The 19,489-nt window shown below is 42.3% G+C and overlaps 1 protein-coding gene across 1 annotated transcript; it reads left to right on the forward strand.

Moving 5' to 3' along the window:
- The first annotated feature begins 1,791 nt into the window (after positions 1 to 1,791).
- Positions 1,792 to 15,807, forward strand: GPR37 (G protein-coupled receptor 37). The gene is made up of 2 exons (XM_019611166.2): positions 1,792 to 2,418; positions 12,748 to 15,807. Exons 1-2 carry the CDS (start codon positions 1,792 to 1,794, stop codon positions 13,564 to 13,566), a joined length of 1,446 nt encoding a protein of 481 aa, XP_019466711.2. The 3' UTR covers positions 13,567 to 15,807.
- The last annotated feature ends 3,682 nt before the right edge of the window (positions 15,808 to 19,489 follow it).

The following is a 19,489-nucleotide window of genomic DNA, read 5'->3' on the forward strand; positions in this document are numbered from 1 at the left end:
ATACCTATAGGGGGGCTCTAAGAAAAAACTGGGCAGACTCTTTAGCAGGATCTGCTGTGACAGGACAAAGGGAAATGGTTTCAAACTAAAAGAGGAGAGATTTAGATTGGATATAAGGAAAGTGTTTTTTAATAAGGGTGGTGAGGCAGGTTGCCCAGAGAGGTGGTGAATGCCCTACCCTTGGAGATATTCAAGGCCAGGCTGGAGGGGACTCGGAGCAATCTGATGTAGCTGTAGGTGTCCCTGTTCATTGCAGAGTGGTTGGACTAGATGACCTTCAGGGATTCCTTTCAACTCAAACGATTCTGTAATTCAGTGAAATAAATTATAAGAAACAAGCCATACAAAGAACACTTTGGGCACTACAGCTTGCCTGTGCCCCACCGCGACAAAGCAGCAGCAACGTGTCTCTGATTGCATCTGGCAGGTTGGCTCTGTGTGTGTGCAGCATGTATTTTCTGATTTTCTGTCACTGCAGACTGACATTTTCCTTGTTGGTCATTAAGACAAAAAGCCTGCAAACACACTCCTTGTGCACAAGGTCACAACACTCGCCTACAAGAGGAGCCCACAGCTCTGTTATATGCACAGCCACGAAGCACAGCTCCAGCTGCTTACTGATCTCCTAACAGAACAGCTTCAGCTCAAGGGGGAACAAGAATACTTCTCAAAGTGCTTCATAAGAAGAGTGTAAAACTTTTAAAGGTGGTGGGAAGGAGCTACACAGAGCCTCTTAAAGATGGAAACGAGAGAGAGAGAGTCCTTCAGGTTACTTACAGGGAAATAGGTGGTGTATCCAACTTAGTTAAGCTAAAAATCGCTTGAATAATATAAAAATCGGGGAAGCAAGAAGGAAGAGCTGTAAAGTCTATCAGACTGAACAAAGCCAATAAACAAAAAAAAACCAAAAACGCTTAAAAATGCTCAAAACAGGAAAACAAACAAACAAAACAAAACAAATAAACAGAGCAGCCTTCGTGGGCCCCAGCACCATCCGGGGATGCCTCCGGCGCTGTCCAGTCATAAGGGTGATGCTTTCGGTCCCTCTCGCCAGCTTCCCTCACCGATCGGAGCCGGACCCGCCGGGCGGCGCCGCGGCCACGGCCGGAGTCGGAGCGCTCCCACCGCGCCGCCGGGCGGCGCTTGCGCACTGCGAGGCCGCCGCGCTGCTCGCCCGCCTCCCCGGCGCGCCCCCGGCCGCCGCTGCGCCGAGCCGGGCTGGGAAGAGCGGGACTGAGCGGCAACGGGCTGAGCCGGGAGCGCCCCGCAGCCCAGCGCCCCGCAACTCCCGCGCGGCGCCGCGGACGCCGCCCTCTCGCTGCAGCCGGAGTCGGTAGCATCCCACAGGGGTCGGTCCCGGGACTGCGCCCACTCCGGGCGCGGTGCTCGCCGCCGGCCGGAGTTTGGCAAAGCGCTCAAACACGCTGCGCTCCGCGCGGCAACCCGTTCTCTCCGGGAGGAGCCGGTGGCCGCGCTCACCCGCGTAGGGGCGGCGTTCCCGCGGGACTTCTCCCCACCGACAGCCGCGCTGCCCGAGGAAGGATGTAAATAGGCGGCACGCGGCGGGGCGGCAGCGGTCCCGCGGAAGGGCGGAGCGCCGGGGGGGGTCCTCCCGGCTCCGCACGCGCTACATTAACTCCGCGCGGCGGAGGCGGCGGCACAACTTTCGGGCTCTGCCCCGGGAGGCGGCGAGAAGCGCGGCGAGAAGCACGGCTCCGCGTGCGGGCATGCCCCCCGCCGCCAGCCCCGCCGAGCCGAGGGGCAGCGGCTGAGACCCGCCGCCTTCCGGCCATGCGGTCGCTCCGCGCTCCCCTCGCCCTGCTTTGCCCGGTGCTGGGCGCCTGGGCCGCCTGCTCCCTGCTCACCGCAGCCGGCTCCGCGCTGCCGGCGCCTCCGCAGCGCTCCCGCTCGGCGCCGACCCCGACGCCGCTCGCCCCCCCTGGCCGCCGCGCCGCCGCCGCCGTGCCCGGGCGCGGGGCCGAGGCGGAGCCCGGGCGGCGGCGGGCGCGGAGCAGCGAGAGCGGGGTCGGGGCGGCGGCGGGGAGCGGTCCCCGGTGGCTGCCGCTGAACGGCTCTGCCCGCGGCGAGAGCGCCGCCGGGGGCCGCGGCAACGGTACGGGGCGCCGAGCCCGGCTCCGGAACCCCTTCTATCCGCTGACAGAGGAGTCGTACGGCGCCTACGCCGTCATGTGCCTCTCCGTGGTGATCTTCGGCATCGGCATCATGGGCAACATGGCAGTGATGTGCATCGTCTGCCACAACTACTACATGCGGAGCATCTCCAACTCCCTGCTGGCCAACCTGGCCTTCTGGGACTTCCTCATCGTCTTCTTCTGCCTGCCGCTGGTCATCTTCCAGGAGCTTACCAAGAAGTGGCTCCTAGAGGACTTCTCCTGCAAAATCGTCCCTTACATCGAGGTAACGGCGGGGGGAGCGGACCCCGGGCAACCCTCGTGTCGTAGCGCGGGATCCCGTGCACCGGGGGCATCCCGCGGTCAGCCGGGCGGCAGCGCCGGGATCCCCGTACCTCCGGCTGAGCGCATCCCCTCGTGCGAGTTCTGCCAAACTTTTATAGCTCCTCATGGTGCTGAAAAGGCGAGGAGTGCTCGCAACGTTTGATTTCAAGTATTAGTCTTTCTTTCTTACTTTTTTTTTTTTTTCTTAAAGTGAAATGATTCTGAGAGTGACTTGGGATAGGTTGGAGGAGGGTTGGATTCGTGTGCTGGAGCTGAGGGGTGAGGTGGAATGTGAACCCGGAATGCTGGCTGCCTCTGCTCTTTGCCCAGATCCTTCTGCTCAGCATTATTCTTTAAGTGGAAGCTGAGGAAGTAACTGTTGATTCGCTTGTAGTACAAATGTGATATTAGTGGTGTGAAAAAGGGAAGAAAAATAACCTTGTTATTAATACAGAGAATGTCAGTCTGTTGGTACAGCTGCCAACTGATAGTTTTAAGAAAGTCTTCAGAAAGAGTATGCAGCTGCTATGCTGCTATCACTTCTGTTCTGTGTGATGCACTCTGTTACTTGCAGCACTGGACAAAGAGTGGAGCTGTGCTGTACTCAGAGGAACTGAGGCTGGTAGTGCATCTCTGGCGTGATCTGGAAAGTACACTGCATTGACCTGTGTTTGGGAAGAAGTGAAGGAAGAAATACGTATTTGTTGAGAATGCTGATAGGAGCTTTGGGCAGGAGCTTCTGAGTGCTCTGGATCCAGTTCTTGGGCTGCCATGTTATCCAGTAGATGAGTAGTTCCTGCTTCAGTTCAAGTGTAACCACTTTATTTAAAGTAGCTGTCTAAGTTTAGTATTTTAGCACTTCCTCCCCTCCTCCCTCCCTCCCCCCGACCCTTCTGAATTACCTGAGCTGAAATGTAGCTGTCAAATATAACTGTACTCCTGAAGGCATCGGGCAGCTGCTAACCCCTCTTTATTCTCTAATGACATCTTAGTTTTCACTTTTAAGTTCCTCAGATGCCCACAGCTGAACTTTTATTCAAGAACTGTCAGCCATCCACTGATGATGGACCAGCCCAATAGTGTCTGTATGAGGCTTTGTCATTACTATGGTCTAAAAGCGCAGCTATTCTTCTCTTTCCAGAGGAAATTTAATTAATTTGTATCTGAGGCAGACAACTGAACAGATGAGAGCCTTGATGTACCACGTCACTCCCAGAATTGTATATGTTTTGTTCATTAGTCATTAAGTATAATACAAATGTAAAGTATATTTGTCACCCTGGGAGCAGTAAGTAGAAGAAAACACTTCTCGTTGCAGGGGAATTGGACTAGATGACCTTTAAAGGTCCCTTCCAACTAAAACATTTCTATGATGCTATGATTTGACCCTGTGGAGACAGAGGTAGGAATTAGAGCCAACGTCTGCCACTTTCTCAGTGCAGTTCCAAACTCACGGGCATTACCATCAGTGCTGACACCACTGGGAACGCTGCAGATGTGGAGCAGATCTGTCCCCTGAGCAGCCACAGCTCCACGAGCTGTGCCATCATACAGCCAGATGGCAGACACTGCCTTCCCCAGTGCAAAACACGTGGGCAGGCTCATGCTGTTCTCATGCAATGGGAGTGGAATCAGCTTCTTGAGAAGGAAGTTGTAGACAGTTGCCTTCAGAGGAACTTTCCAGACCTTTGTGGAATACTACTAGTATTGTCCTGGAGATGGACACATTTTAAGCTGTTGTCTGTTTTTTCTTTTAAGGTAACCCTATATTTTGTTCTTTTTAGTATCTTCATTCATTTGCTGCACCTCTTTTTTTGTATGTCAGCTCTTCTCATGTGCTCAGAGACCTACATGTCTCTACCAAAGCTGTAGATCCAGACACACCATTTCCCTTTCAAACGCCAGGGAGCCTTGTTGAGCTGAACCCTCTTGTACTATCACAACTGCACAGATCTGGGCAATGGGGGACAGCTGATTTTTTTTTTAGGGGAAGTAGTGTGGTGATCACTTCATTTTAACATAACTCAAGCCTGCTTTGAATTATGCTCGGAAGTTTCAATTAAATGAGGAACCTTGAGTATTGTTGAGTGTTTAGCCTCCTGTGGCCAATTGTTCTTTTATTTGTGCTGTTCAATGGGTATTGTACAGAATTTCAACAAAACATCTGTTGCCAGTGATAACATATATGCACAAACTCTGAGGAAAATGTTTTACAGTACTTTCAAGTACATTTGAATAGGCAAATGTTGAGCTTTCAGTAGTGGAAATTTTCAAAGCATTTAATTTTAAAGGCAGTTTTCTCATGCTTACTGAAGAATTGCTGTGACCAAATACATTTAAGCTGCATGATTCAAATCCAGAGAGGTTGTGGATGCCCTGTCCCTGGAGGTGTTCAAGGCCAGATTGGATGGGATTTTGGGCAGCCTGGTCTAGTATTAAAAGTGGACAGGGCGGCCCTGCATGTGGCAGGGGCGTTGGAGCTTGATGATCCTTGAGATCCCTTTCAACCCAAGCCGTTCTATGATTCTGTGATATTTTATCACAGTTTAGTCACTTGTAACTATACTTTAAGACTATGTCCCGGCTCTAGTTGCATAAGGAATAATGTACACATGATCAAGGAGGAACTTGAGTGAGTCAGTTCTTCAGTGCATCGTCTTTAGTTGATGAAGATGGTTGAAGTCGATGAAATTATCTCCACCAACAACTTTACTAGGCTCTGGTGCTGATACTGTTTTGGTAGAGTAAATTTGAAAGCACTGATTGAGAAGAAAGGTAGAAAAAATGGGTGTCCAAAGAAAGACAGCTAAGCTGATGAAGTACCAGGAAGACAAGCACTGTGGGATTCTTTTCTCTGGAGAAGAGGAGACCTTATTTCTCTCTACAACTACTTGAAAGGAGGTTGTGGTGAGGTGGGGGTCAGCCTCTTCTCCCATGTAACTATGGATAGGATGAGAAGCAATGACCTTAAGTTGTGCCAGGGAGGTTCAGGTTGGATATTAAGAAAAAATTATTCTCTGAAAGAGTGGTGAATTGTTGGCAGAGACTGCCCAGGAGGTGGTTGAGTCACTGTCCCTGGAAGTGTTCAAGAAAAGGCACTGATGGACATGTTTTAGTGAGCATGGTGGTAATGGGTTGACGATTGGACTAGTTGATCTCAGTGATTTTTTTTTTTTTTTTTTTTTTCAGATTTTAATGATTCAATGATTCTAAATTGTGGCAACTGCTCTACTCATAAGGATGTGTGGAGATGTGCTTTTCCTGTACAATTTTAGTTCTCTACACAGTTCTTCATGTTTTGTGACTTCTCTGCAGATAGAAGTCTAGCTTTGTGTAGCCATGTCTGAAGTGTTTTCCAGCACAGTGTTTATCTGTAAGTTGTCTTCCGTATGCTTTGATCACTGTTATTCAGGATCAGGAGATACAGGGTAAGCAATGATACAAAAGCAACGACTTTGGCTTATCCCCTTTCCAGAAGATCTGCCAATCTGCAACATTCTGCTGGTCCTTGTTTAAACATATCCAGTCATTTCAGCAACAGAAGTAGAAAAAAAAATAGGAGTATAGAATATAGTTTCTTTTTACCTAATACAGATTAATGCTTTATATTTTTCTTGATTCTGAATTAAGCCTGAAGTGTGGATGTAAACAAAATTAATAGTTTTACTGTGCTTCTATATGTTTCACATCTATTCAGTGTAACAGTCCTGTAAAGCAGCATTTTTATTTTTTACTTTAATCCTGGAAGCCGATAGTGAAGAGGTTAAGTAACTTTCCTAAAGCCCAAAGCAGCTTGCCAAGATGACAAATGGATTGTGTCAACCAGGACTAGAAACTGTCTTTCAGGCTTTAAAAAGAAGCTTTCTGAAATGGTGTGCATTCTGATCTCAGAGGTTATGCGAGGAATTTGGTGAACTGGAGGGCAGTAGTTGGAAGCAGACATCACACTCTATATTGTCAGACTGAGACAAACTACTTGCAGAGGTGTAGGGATTTAGGATAAGGGAAGAGTCTGGAATAAGGGTTTGCAGAGGCTATTTTATGGTCTTGTGCAATTCTGGCAATCAATTTGTGGAATTCTCTGGTTTCTGGTGGGTAACTTCCATTCCAGAAAAGCTATCAGTATTAGTATTCTGAGTTGAAAGTCTGAGAATTGGTTTGATCTGGAATATGAATTACTCTTTTTTTTTTTTTTCTCCCTTCCTTGGAGCTGACCCTTTGAGGGCAATTTTGAGGTAAGGCTTTTTCCCATTTCTCTCTTTTATTTGCTAGAGGTGAATGAACAGCACAAAGGAAGAGGGCCATTCTTTGCCTGTTCCAAAGCTGTCAGAAGACATCCTTGTTTTAAGTTTCCAATTTGTAATGGGAGTTTTTAAAAGTTATGTATTAATCTGTCCAATCTGAGCCGTTTGTTCTGTATCTTTATATCTCTTCTTTGACTTACAGTCTCTTAAACCTCCAGAAAGTCCTCTGGACTTTCACAGATGAAGATCCACATAGAAATTTGCAGTTTCAAAGCTTCATACTGGAGGTTTCCCGGGCGATAGCTGCACATGTGTCTTTTACTGAGCAGAATACTTTCAGCACTTATCACACAATAAATTTTTTTTTAAGACAGAAGTGCTAGTATATCTGTGCCCATGGGCATTATCAGCATGGTGATAGCTGCTATTCTGTCAACCTTTCTCTCCTCTACAAACCTTGTCCTTAGGGAGTCTTAAATTGTCCATAAAATTTTGCTCTTGTCTTAAATTTTGCATGTGGTTTTTCAGCATGGAAATGAATTTGTGTCAGACCAGGTTTTAAATTAGGTCAGTAATATTTAAGTTACGTATATTTGGAGAGAAAAAAACAGCATCTGCCATCCCAGCACCACTGACTGTAGGATGAGCATAGGGCTGTCATTTCTCCGTATGACCAGATTTTTCCTGCAAAGAAGAGGCAGGTTTTTAGCAGTAGCTCCATGTTGTTAATATTAGGAGTTAGCACAGATGTCCCTTGTGTAGAGTGGTGAGAATGTGATCCTCAGTGGAGAACAGTGCTCTTTTTTTTCTTAAAATAATATTAATACTAAAAAGTAAATTTAATTTACTTGTATGGTGCAGGGTAGATTTCAAATAGAAAAATGGACAAAAAAAATGTGTTTTGTGATTTTTATTTTTTTTTCCCAGCCCTCTGCATCAGCATATGGTATAGTCTAATAGCTATTTCCAGTGCCCTGACAATCTGGTTGGCTTTTATTTCCAACAGAATTCAAGAACTGCTCGTGGTAGTTAATTCTGAATACTGCTCTTAGAAAATTTAGAAGGGTGGGAAGCACACAAAGCATACGTGCTTTATACCTTCCTGATATGAATATTGAAAGTACTGGAAAGGAAATAGCAGTATTGTACCCATTTTTCCATGTGTCTGGAACATCTCCATGATAGTAGTTTCCAGATTCTTGCTTATGTTGTATTTGTCCAGTCTTAGTATTGGACTCCCTACTGCAAGAGTAAAGTAGTACAAGAAAAACATTGTCAGTGCTAAGTTTGTTTATTTATCTTAAGCAAAACTGATGACTTTCCAAAAGTCACCATGATGTACTGCATTAACATACTCTAAAGCAATGACTTTTGATTTAGGTGTAGAACCAGCCATAATAAGACTATAGACAGTAATGACTCTGATTTAAAAAAAAAAAAAAAAAAAAAAAAAAAAAAAAAGGAAAAAAAAGGTTTGTGACATAACAGGAATGGATGGAGTTTAGGTAGTATCACCCAGAGCTGAGAAATAGCTGAGCTAGTCATGGTTGTCTAACTTTTCTGCGGTTTAGCTTCTGTATTTCTGATGGGGACTGCCTTGTAACAAAGAAAATCCAGCTTCAACTGGTAAAAGCAGCCATTTTTCCTAACTCCCTGGCTATCTGGCTATAACTGTGTGGCTCCATAAAACTCAGCCTACACTGTTTCCACTCAGTTCTCCATCAGAAGGCATGCTCCACATCGTCATGCTTTGGTTGATTTGTGGTCACTCTCATTTCCTTGAGTTGCTCATGGTTAGTTGATTTCCATTCTGTTATATTAATTTGTCCTTCAGCTAAAGCAACTTTTGTATCTTTGCACAGATTTATTTGTAGATAACAGCAATATCACTTCTTGGACTTCACCTTACTAGACTAGACTGAGTGACTTTTTTTTTTTTTTTAATTAACTCACAGAATTGGTGGTTCTTCAACTTTTTCACTCAAGTCATCTTTTCTGATCTTGTTTTTGTTTTTGTTACCTTTATCTTTTCAAAAGGTATTAGTGAGAGAGAATTCAGAGTCTTGTTTGCACTGGCACTGCTCAGCCTGCAAAACTCTTGCTGCTCTCCTAGGCAGTGAGGCTTTGCTCCTGGGACCAAACGCTGTGGGACCACAGCCAGGAGAAGAACTAGGACAGGCCAGGGAAGGCCTGGGAACATTTTGGTAATTGTTAAAGCTCATGAAAGGGGAACGTTGGAAGGGACGGAGAGAACTGATGCAATTATGCTGAGCATTTCATGAGTTTACTGTTGCTCTCTGTGGCCTCAGTTCCCCAAATGAGCTTTGACACAGTTGACTAACAGCTGATGAGCTAATGACTGAAGGTTTATGCAGTGTCTCAAAGGAGCACCGCTGTGCCCAGTAACATCCCTGTCAGTACTGTCAAAGGAACCAGAATATTAAGAGTCTCTTGCAACAGCAGTGCCTTCTTTTGTGTGTGTGCTGTGGCTGGTATTCCCTTACATAGCTGTCCTCTGCTCAGCTCAGTTGAGGTTATTTCCCACCCACCTTCTGAGAGCAGATTCACAGTTAGATATCTGGGGACCTTTTTGATACCGTCTAGTAAGAGAAGAATGTAAACTGATGTCACCCCAAATGTTGAGAGGCTGAAGGAGAATCTTCATAGGGACTGCATGGAAATAAATCAGACAACTAAGTGACCGTCTAAAGCTACTGAGTCTTACTCAACCTTGCCTTGCTTCATTTCTTGCCAGAATTGTTGGAATTAAGGCTACAACTGTGTTTCAGACATTCATCTGTTACAACAAGAAGAGCACCATTAAACGCCGTACAGCTTTACACTGTTTCAGGATTTGTTAATTTGTCCTTTTAATTTGTCCTTATCACCATTATTCTGTGATTATTTCAGGATGAAGTAACAGATAAAGAAGGGAGACTTCTGTGGCTTCTTTCACATTTTCAGCTTAAACCTAATTTTTAGTATGACTGCTATGAAGAAACACCCATAAACTGAAACTGTATGAACATGCAGAATGTGTGCCCCAGTTCTTGCCCACATAGGTGGAGAGCAGCAGCATTGATTTTGCTGGCTATTAATCATAATCTGCATTGCAGAGAGAATGAAGGGGGGTAAGTAATTAGAGTCCCTTTACATTGCTGCACTACCTTTCAGCAAGTCAGCTGGAGTGAATCCCTGTTCATCTGCTTGGGAGTGTTTTTTCTGTTTGGCTGTTTTTAGTAGGTTTTCCTATGTCATCTCTAACTCCATTAATCTACAGAAAACAGGAAAACATTGCGTATTCCAGGGATGCACTAAATTTTTTTTAATCTTGTTTGATCAGTGAATCCATGGGAGAATTTTCAAAGCTGACTTCCATGTTCTTAGTTGTTTTTTCTTGCTCTATTTCGCTGTTTTAAGCCTCCAAGTTTCTGGTCAATTAATGTGACAGGAGCCCCGTAGGTTATGTTTGTTCATGGTAGACATGTCTTCTTTCATTAGGCCAGCCTAACAGCTGCAGAGTTTAATGTCTTAGCTACTGTATGACTGCCCGTTTGTAATGGTTTCCTGAAACAATAAAAGTGTGTGTGTTAGGAAGGGGGGGGAGATGCTCACATTGCTGCATTAAAACAAGAGCAGAGAAGGAAAATATTAATGTACATAAGTGCAGATTTTCTTCTGTTCTGAAGATTTATTTTAATCTCTCTTCATTTCTGAGTCTCAAATATTTCCCCGTCTCCCATAATTGTTGAGAGCTTGGTCCCAGACCCTTCTGTTATTTGAGCTAGACATAGTGGCGAAAGGTTCTGTCGCTCTAAGGAAATCCAAGACTTGACACACACACAAATGTTTTTCAAACAAAGTCACTAGTCTTGGATTTGGAAATGTGACTCTCAGAAGTGATGTGTGGAAATCATCTTTCATTAGCTAATGTTAGCACTGTTCCTAAAGATTTCCTCATAGCTGTGATTTTTTTTTTTTTTTTTTCTAAAGCTGTTTTTATTTTTTGCTGGTATTTACCAAGCTTTCTTTGAACACTGTCCAACAGGTCCAACTCCCTGTATCAATAGACTTGCCCATTAAAAATGTTTACGGTACTATTTAGTCACTATAAATTATTCCTGCCATTGAAGGTTAGTTAATAAGATATTGTATCTTCATTCTGTCTTCTAGGAAGCTCCTTCAAAGAATTAGACAACTAAGGCAATGCTTGACAGTTCAGATCCCAAGATCCTAATATTTTTCACTGATATTCAATTTTGGAAAAATTAAAACTTTAGAAATTAACAATGCATTCATATAATTGCACGTAATTCTGCTATTTATCTTTGCAGAACTTTTTGCAAGAGATGCATAAACAAGAATGATTCAAAACTGGTGTGGAAGTCGTTGTGTTTTTGAAATGTACCAACGTGAAACTTAAATATGTCATTATACAGCAAATTTGAGTAACAGAAATTATGGTGAACAGCTTAATATTACCCTCAATTTCCCAGTTATTGCACAGACGTGGCTTACTCATGATAAAAGTAAACATACTTTAAATTTATTAGGAATATTATTTTAACAGTTTCTTTTGTTTTGCTTCAACACATTTCCAGCATAACAGAGGCACACAAACCCAAGAAAATAAATGAATTAGAATGCAACAGAGCACCTAATCCTTCTCTGATTGAAGTTAATGGGAGTTCTGCTTTGAATTTGAACTGAAGCTGAATTTATTCAAAACAGGATTAGGACAAAATGTATATAGTCTTCCTGCAAATTTGTTTTCAGGAAATTTAATTATAAACAGGATAAAATGATAGGAAATTATATTTCATGATAGTACAAATTTCTATTTATGCATAGAATTATGGTTACTAAAGCTAGAGCATACTCATTGCTCTCTACTTGCTCCTTATATAATTGAGAGGTCTGTCCAATTCATCTTTAAATAATATACAAAATGAAACTTGTGCCATTTCTCCTGGTTTTCAGTATACTGTTGCCCAGGATGTCTCCTATGAAATTATGCCTAGTTTTTCCTGAGACATTTTTCAAGATTAAATATTGAAGATAGATTAATAAAGCTTAACTATTATAGTGAAGTCTTTTTTTTTTTTTTTTTTTTTTTTTTTTTTTTTTTTTGCACAGTCTTTGGGAGTCTGAAGATTTCAATGTAGTCTTTTTGAACTTGGAGCCCAGAATGTCTTCATAAGCCCACATCCCATCAAAATTTCACTTAAGAGCGCAAGTCCACAACTCCATTCAGTGGTTGTTAAATCCACAGTGGTTCCTAAATTTTGAAGATTTTTAAGGTGTTGATGCTATGATCCCTCACAGGTTTCGTGAACATGTTAAAGGATATAACTGAACTTCTGCTGAAGTAGGACTCTCCCATCTTTCTCTTTTTGACTTCAGTTCCAGTCCTTATGGTGGAACTGATCTGTAAGAAAACTACTCCTCAGAAAAATGAGGGAAGGAAGGGGTTTTTTAGCATGGGTCAGTTCCCCGATGTTCATGTCACTCAGAGTTGTGTGAGTGCTGGCATGGACCTCCAAGACAGCATAATACAAAGCTGAAATAATTATCTGTAGACAGCACAGCAGAAGAATGTATTCTTTGAAAAGCATGTAGGATGGTAGCTCAGCAAATGCTGGAAGCTAAGTTCGAAGTTCTACCTGTTACGCTCCTTTTGATGGTGCTCAACTGTTTTCTACATCAATACCCCAAAACTAAGTCTTGCTTTGCCTTTGTCAGTCAAAGAACTAGACTTAATTGGTGCTTCACATTGCGTATTGAGCTCTCTTTTACTGTGAAAGAGTATACGCTTCCTTCAGTGGTAAAATATCCAATGTACAATTTTCTCCTCTGCCTGAGCAAATTCAGGACTTCATCTTCCATCTTCAAGAAGACTGTCATTGTTAGTGGACCAGGTGGATTTTGAAAGAGGCGAAGTTTTTCCTCTCTGTGAGGCATAATGGTCTCTAACCTTGTAGGAGTCCTTCTTGTTCTTTCCTCAGACAGCTCCTGTATTAACTGCCCTTGCCTTTTCTCCTTTGCAGGTGGCCTCCCTCGGAGTCACCACGTTCACGCTTTGCGCACTCTGCATCGACCGGTTCCGCGCTGCCACCAACGTGCAGATGTATTATGAGATGATTGAGAACTGCACCTCGACGACAGCCAAGCTGGCCGTCATTTGGGTGGGGGCCCTGCTGCTGGCACTGCCGGAGGTGGTGCTGCGCCAGCTGACCAAGGAGGACCCCGAGTACAGCGGCAGCCCGCCCGGGGAGCGCTGCGTGGTGAAGATTTCTACCGCACTGCCTGACACCATCTATGTGCTGGCTCTTACGTATGATGGGGCAAGACTCTGGTGGTACTTTGGCTGCTATTTTTGTTTGCCGACTCTTTTCACTATTACCTGCTCCCTGGTGACAGCAAGGAAAATCAGGAGGGCGGAAAAGGCTTGCACAAGAGGGAACAAGCGACAAATTCAGCTGGAAAGTCAGATGAACTGCACAGTGGTGGCTTTGACCATTTTATATGGGTTTTGCATAATTCCTGAAAACATCTGCAACATCGTGACTGCCTACATGGCCACAGGGGTCTCTCGGCAGACTATGGATCTCCTCCATCTCATTAGCCAGTTTCTCTTGTTCTTTAAATCCTGTGTTACACCAGTCCTCCTTTTCTGTCTCTGTAAACCTTTTAGCCGGGCCTTTATGGAGTGTTGCTGTTGCTGCTGTGATGAATGCATCCAGAAATCTTCAACGGTGACAAGCGATGACAACGACAATGAGTACACCACAGAGCTGGAGCTCTCCCCATTCAGCACCATCCGCCGCGAGATGTCTACTTTCGCCTCTGTGGGGACTCACTGTTAATCGACATTAGGGCTTCATTTTTTTGTATCTTTTTTCTTTCTTTCTTCTTTCTTTTCTTCCCTGAAACTTCATATTTTTCTATCTGGAAGAAAAGTATAAAAAAAAAAAAAATTGATTACTGAAAACTACTCTGGAAACCAATCTGCATACTAACAGTCATGCTCTGCTGTATAATTTGTCTGGTTATTAAAATGAAAGAAAGGGAGGGAAGGAGAGCTTAGTACTTAGTTTTAAATCATGATATTTTGTATGGTGCTAGGATTTCTTTATTTGGGGAGAAGGATCTGTGTCTGTCCACTTTTATTTAATTTCATGTTTGTTTTGATAATCACTGTAAAATGACTATATAGACATTGTGGGTTTTGCAGGATGTTTAATGTAAAAGATGTGGTGGAGAGCATTTGAAGGTGGTTTTAATCCAATTACTGTACACTATTGTGAGAGAGCTTGGACTTTAAAAAACTTATAAAGTAGCATAAAAATAAATGAGGTTTTATTCTTTAACTTCCTTGTCAATCTACATTCAACAAGGATCACCTCTAGTATTAACTTCCTTTAATAAGTACGAAATCTTTACTTTGCATAAAATAATTTAAATGGTCTTATTTAATTTGCCATTCATGTACTTATGCTTGGAGGCTACAATTAGAGTGTTTAAGGAAGATGGTTATAATGGCATTAGATTTACATGAATGGATTTTTAACACATATTATAAAGATCCGGTGTGCCTCATTGAAACTTTCCTTCTTGACCTAAAAGTATATAAAACCTGAGTTATTTTGTACTTCATGAGAAGGAAGATCTCCTTTCTTGCTAAATTTTGTCTTGTGTCGTTTCAAAATCAAATTTCTTTCTGATTTGTTACTGGTTTTACGTTGAGGTTGTGTCCTCAGTGCCTGTGTATATACCTTCTGCTGGTAGCAGTGAGTCCTGCTGCAGAAGGAAGGCATTCTTTTGCCAGGGGTTCGCTGACAATAAATGTGAGGGACTGAAAAATGTGGAGAGTGGATTTCTTCTTTTAAAAAAAAAAAGAAAAAAAGAGATACAAACACACTTGGACATTTGGGGCTTGACCCAGAACCCATTGCAGTCAATGCAAAGCTTTCCTAACATTTCTGAGGGCTTTGGATCAGAGTGGCATCTCCTATTTATTCTGGGATATGCAGCATGAATATTAATTGCGGGGGCTGTGTATACAGGTTATAAATCATGCTGCTCTCACAGAGACTGCCATTCACCAGCAGCTCACAGTGCTGAAGCTGTTCTTGAGATCCACAGAATGTTTTGTGATGGTATCTTGCTGTCCACAAACTTATTAAAATGGGGATATGTCAACACTGCAAGTAACATTGTGGTACGGTAAAATCTGAGGTTAGGAGCAAGCTGGATTGGAGACAGAAAGGAGTCCATCCATACCAGCATAGTTTGTTTAACCCCACTTCTTGGCTGAAGTAAGCAGACTGCTCTGGGCTAGCAAGTCGTCTCATATATACCCTGGGCAGTGGGCTGAGATGTAGGCACGTGCTAAGAAACAGAATTTGTTATAATTATCTTATATTTTAGAAATAACTAGCTAAATAATATAACTGAAACAGTGCTTTTTGTAGTAAAGCCACAGGCACTTGTATTCTGAAATGAACAGTAAGAGATGTAGTCTTTGTGACACCTGCCTCTAACTACGTTAAGGAACTTGTAACTTTTGGAAAGGAGTCTATTTTTATTTTCTTTATAGATTCTGGATTTAATGTGTTCAATCTTTGTATCTTCTTGGCAAGCAGTATTCCTTCTTTTTCATCACTGTTTTAACGCATAAAAAATTCAACCGAAAAGCAGCAGCATCTGAAACTGAATAAAAATGCACTTGAGTTTCTCATTTTTGAATTAAGCTCTAACAGAAGCAGTTTGGTTTGAGCAGAGGCCTAAATTTACGTAAGTGATTCTGTTTAGGACTTGCTATGATATGTAAGTTTTCAAAATAATTTTGTAAGAATGTCAATCACTTTTTAGGACAGGGGAACAGTCCCTTCTTTCTAAACTTCTCATTGACTTCACCTTGCTGGTTACGTTCAAATCACTGTGAAATGTATCAAAGAGAAAAGGTAAAACCGAAATCTCTTCACTATGGTGCCTGTCTCCTCAAATACATTTTCCCATCTCCGCAATTTGATTTGTACTATTCTTTTTTAGGTGCCAATATTTGTAAAGAATGGGAATAAAACTCCCTCTTTGTTTCTCTGTCATGTTGCTTGCGCTCAATTGTTTCTTTTCAGTCACAGCACAGTGTGTTTCAAGGACTTCAGAAAAGAACAGTAGAATATGAAGAAGCACTTTTTTTCTACATAAATAAATACAGAAATTACTTTGGAATATTAAATTGTCATGTTTTGCTTAATGCAAGGCTATACCGGAGCAGAAGTAGTCCCCAGCAGGCTTGGGCATAAGGTGCCTGTCTCCTCTCCAGCATGCAGTGGTTATGTGTGGTATCTGCTGGCGTTCTCTCCCAGGTTAAGCACTCTGTATCCCTCAGTGTTGTAGTGCTTCTCCATTAAAATATTTCCTCAATATGTGAATCTTACTGGGGGAGGAGGGGGGAAGGGGGGGAAATCTGGGGAAAAAAAAGAAAAAACAGAGGTTTTAAATGTCACCGCATAATGTAGAACCTGGAGATCAATAATGCTGTGGTTGGGAATACACCCTTCTGGTAGTGTAGTGGAGCATTCTCCAGCCTTGTATTCAGTGGGGCTTCTTTGTATCCAGTGTAATCGAGCCTCTTCTGCTGCTGGAAGACCTTTCTGACAGCTATTTGTTTCCTAAATCTGTTAAACTAATCTCACATTAACAGGTTTGCATTGTTGCAGCCTGAGACAGTGGTTCTGTCAGGGGCATGGCTTGTTAATGCATTAAATGTCATGATAAAAGATTGCTTTTGTTAAAGATGGGCATTTTTTTAAAGATGAAGTACTGCACTCTTTTTTTTTTTTTCATTCTGGAGACACTGATGTGCTGAACACTTGCATTTCCCTGGTGTTTGCTTTTCTTACTTTTTTAATATTATTTCTGACTCTTTTGAATCTAGTTCTGTAAAGCATTCATCTATTAACATGGGAGCATTTAATAGACTGATGAATGAAATGTTTATGGCAAGAATTTAATTATTTTACATTAAATAGTGAAACACTCAGGGATGGTGACCAGCATAAAAGAAGCACAATGGAATGGAAAATCAGATTGTGAGATAAAAAAGTCTTATACTTCCCAGATATTGATGGGTTAATACCTATCACCCCAGCCCTGGTCACATAAAGAAATAATGAAAATATTGCCCTATTAAGAGCTCCAGTATCTCCAGTGAGATTAGTTTTCATGACATGCATCAAAAAAGTTATTTCTGTGCAGACCAAAACCATAGAGATTATGTATTATTGAAAAAACATTGCTCAGTTAGAAGGAATCTTGTGTTTTACTCCTTCCATGATAAATTCCTGCATCCATCCTGAAATAACTCCTTCTTCAAAGTGTGACTTTTCCAGCTCCTGTTGTGTCACTGGAGCCTGAGTGTAAGCTTCCACAGTTGCTGTGCCAGCAGCTCTGAGAATAGCTCCGAAGGACAATGTGGAGGTTCCAAGTGTGTTGTCCTACATATTTTCATAAGAAATTTCTTCACAGTGTTAGGATACACGGTACAACTGTCATATTGATCTTATAGATCTGAGAGGCAAACTAGACTCGGTGATGGAATTGTCCATTTCAAGTACTAGTAGGAGTACTTACCGTAGGTTACCTTAGCAAAAGGAAGTCCAATAACTTGCCATCTGCATTTCTCTCTTGCCCAGCTCTTTCTGTCCACCTACTGATGTCCAGCGGGTCTTTCCTCAGAAAAGAATATTTTGTAGGCTGTGTGGTAACATACTCGAAGGTTAAGTGGGTCAGTGCTGACCAGAAGCCTGCATACATATCTTTGAGGCTCTAGGTTATGACACAGTCTTGGAGAGACTATCGCAAATATGGATGAGGTTATGCATTACTTTTATTCTGGAGGATTAAGCTATAAGGCCAGCTGCCTGTAGAAAGCTGGCTCACGTCAGAACACTAAGAATCTAGACCTAATGATTTGCTCAAATTACAAAAGGAAACTGGGACTTTTCAGTAGAACTTCCATGTCACAGAATCATAGAATAGCTTGGGTTGGAAGGGGCCTCAATCACTGGTTTCCAACCCCCCCAACACAGGCAGGGCTGCCAGCTGCTAGATCAAGTACTAGGTCAGATCACCCATCCAACTTGGCCTTAAATACCTCCAAGAATGGGGCCATCCACAGCCTCTCAGGGCAGCCTTTTCCAGCACCTCACTACTCTCTCAGTAAAAAACTTCCCCCTGACATCTAATCTAAATCTACCTCCCTTTAGTTTAAAACCATTCCCCTTTGTCCTATCACTATCTACCCACATAAAAAGTTGATTTCCCTCGTATTTATAAACTCCCTTTAAATACTAGCTTCTTAAGTTTTCACCTTAAGTATATCCTTCTTTTGCAGGCTGGAGATCCAAAAAGTGATGAGTGATGACGATTTTTCTTAATAGCTTTGAGAAATGTGATTAGAAAGAAAGTTTTACCAGGCATTTTCTGTGTTTACCAGGCATTTTCTTTCTTTTTCCTTTTCTTCTTTCCAACCCTTTTTTTTCCCTGTGAAGTTCAGTTCAGCCAAAGTCAATGAGCAGATGATGTAAATTAAAACTGTCTCCTACATGCACTTTATCATGCTTCAGGAACTTTATTTTTTCACTACTGTTTTGATGGAGTCATTTAACACCTATGTTTAGCAGATGCTAAATGTCAAATTTTCAAAAGCTCAGTATATTTTGTAGTGAATAAGAAAGGATGAAAAAGACATGGACTGAGATGCTCCAAGATACTCAGGCACTTCTGCTATGGAAATATCCATGTAGAGGACTACAAGTTCATCAACATATGAGGCAGAGAAGTACACCCACATGTTATGTTGAACCCCTGCAATACAGTCAATTTACTTACACTGAAAAATTTTAGTAGTATCAGCTTTTTGGTTGTCACAAAGTGAGAACAAAGGCTTCCTGGCATTTTCAACCTCGCAGTATCATAATTGTCCACAGCAGTACTGAGAGCCAGTGCCATGTCTCCCGCTTGTGATGAATTCTCTACATAAGTAGAATGCCAATATCCATGCACCTTTAGGTTGGAATTATCCCAGTCTCTTCCATTGCTGAGGCCAGATTTCTGCCCTTGTGTATTTTAGCTTCAATTTGGCTTCATATGTTTGTGTTACTGAAAAGTAGAAGGCACCTGGCCTGTCAGAGTTTCAGAGCTCTCAATTAGAGTGCTTAACAAAAGCACTAGTGTTAACTTTATTAATTAAAGTAGTTATAGGTAAAGGAAAGGCTTTTATTCTGCTTCTCAACTTTTTATTTTTCATCCTTAAATTTTGGGATTAGAAAAGTAACTTGTGTGTGTGTGTGTGTGTGTGTGTGTGAAGCAGAATGCAAGAAACCCACGAGCACTTCTTTTTCTGTCTAGTTAAAGAAATTCCCTCCATGGCTTATGTCAAGCATCTTCCTTTACATCCCCATTGAATTTAGCCCATTGTCCTCTGAAAGAGGAAACAAAAACACTTACATTATAAACATGTTCATGGCTAACTTAATCTTGAGACAATTAATATAAATGAACTTCGATGGCTGAGATGTAAAGTAAGCTTGCCAGCCCAATCTTTTTAAAGAGATGCCAGATTTGTATATATCAATAACAGTTTATGGCTAAATGATAACAACTACTAAGGATTCCAGAACGTGTGTAGCCTGAATAAAATGATCTAATAGCAGCTGGATCTGTTATAATCCTTACTGAAGACAATAAACTATTTATGTGAAGAAATAAATATATTTTAGC

Source organism: Meleagris gallopavo, chromosome 1 (genome assembly GCF_905368555.1).
Source record: "Meleagris gallopavo chromosome 1, MGAL_WU_HG_1.1, whole genome shotgun sequence".
Lineage (NCBI taxonomy): Eukaryota > Metazoa > Chordata > Aves > Galliformes > Phasianidae > Meleagris > Meleagris gallopavo.

What these genes read in the sequence shown, in the direction of transcription:
- GPR37 (XM_019611166.2), top strand. Translation starts at nt 1,792, where the DNA reads ATGCGGTCGCTCCGCGCTCCCCTCGCCCTGCTTTGCCCGGTGCTGGGC. An exon ending in AAATCGTCCCTTACATCGAG is followed by an intron (nt 2,419 to 12,747) that starts GTAACGGCGGGG and finishes TCTCCTTTGCAG; the next exon opens with GTGGCCTCCCTCGGAGTCAC.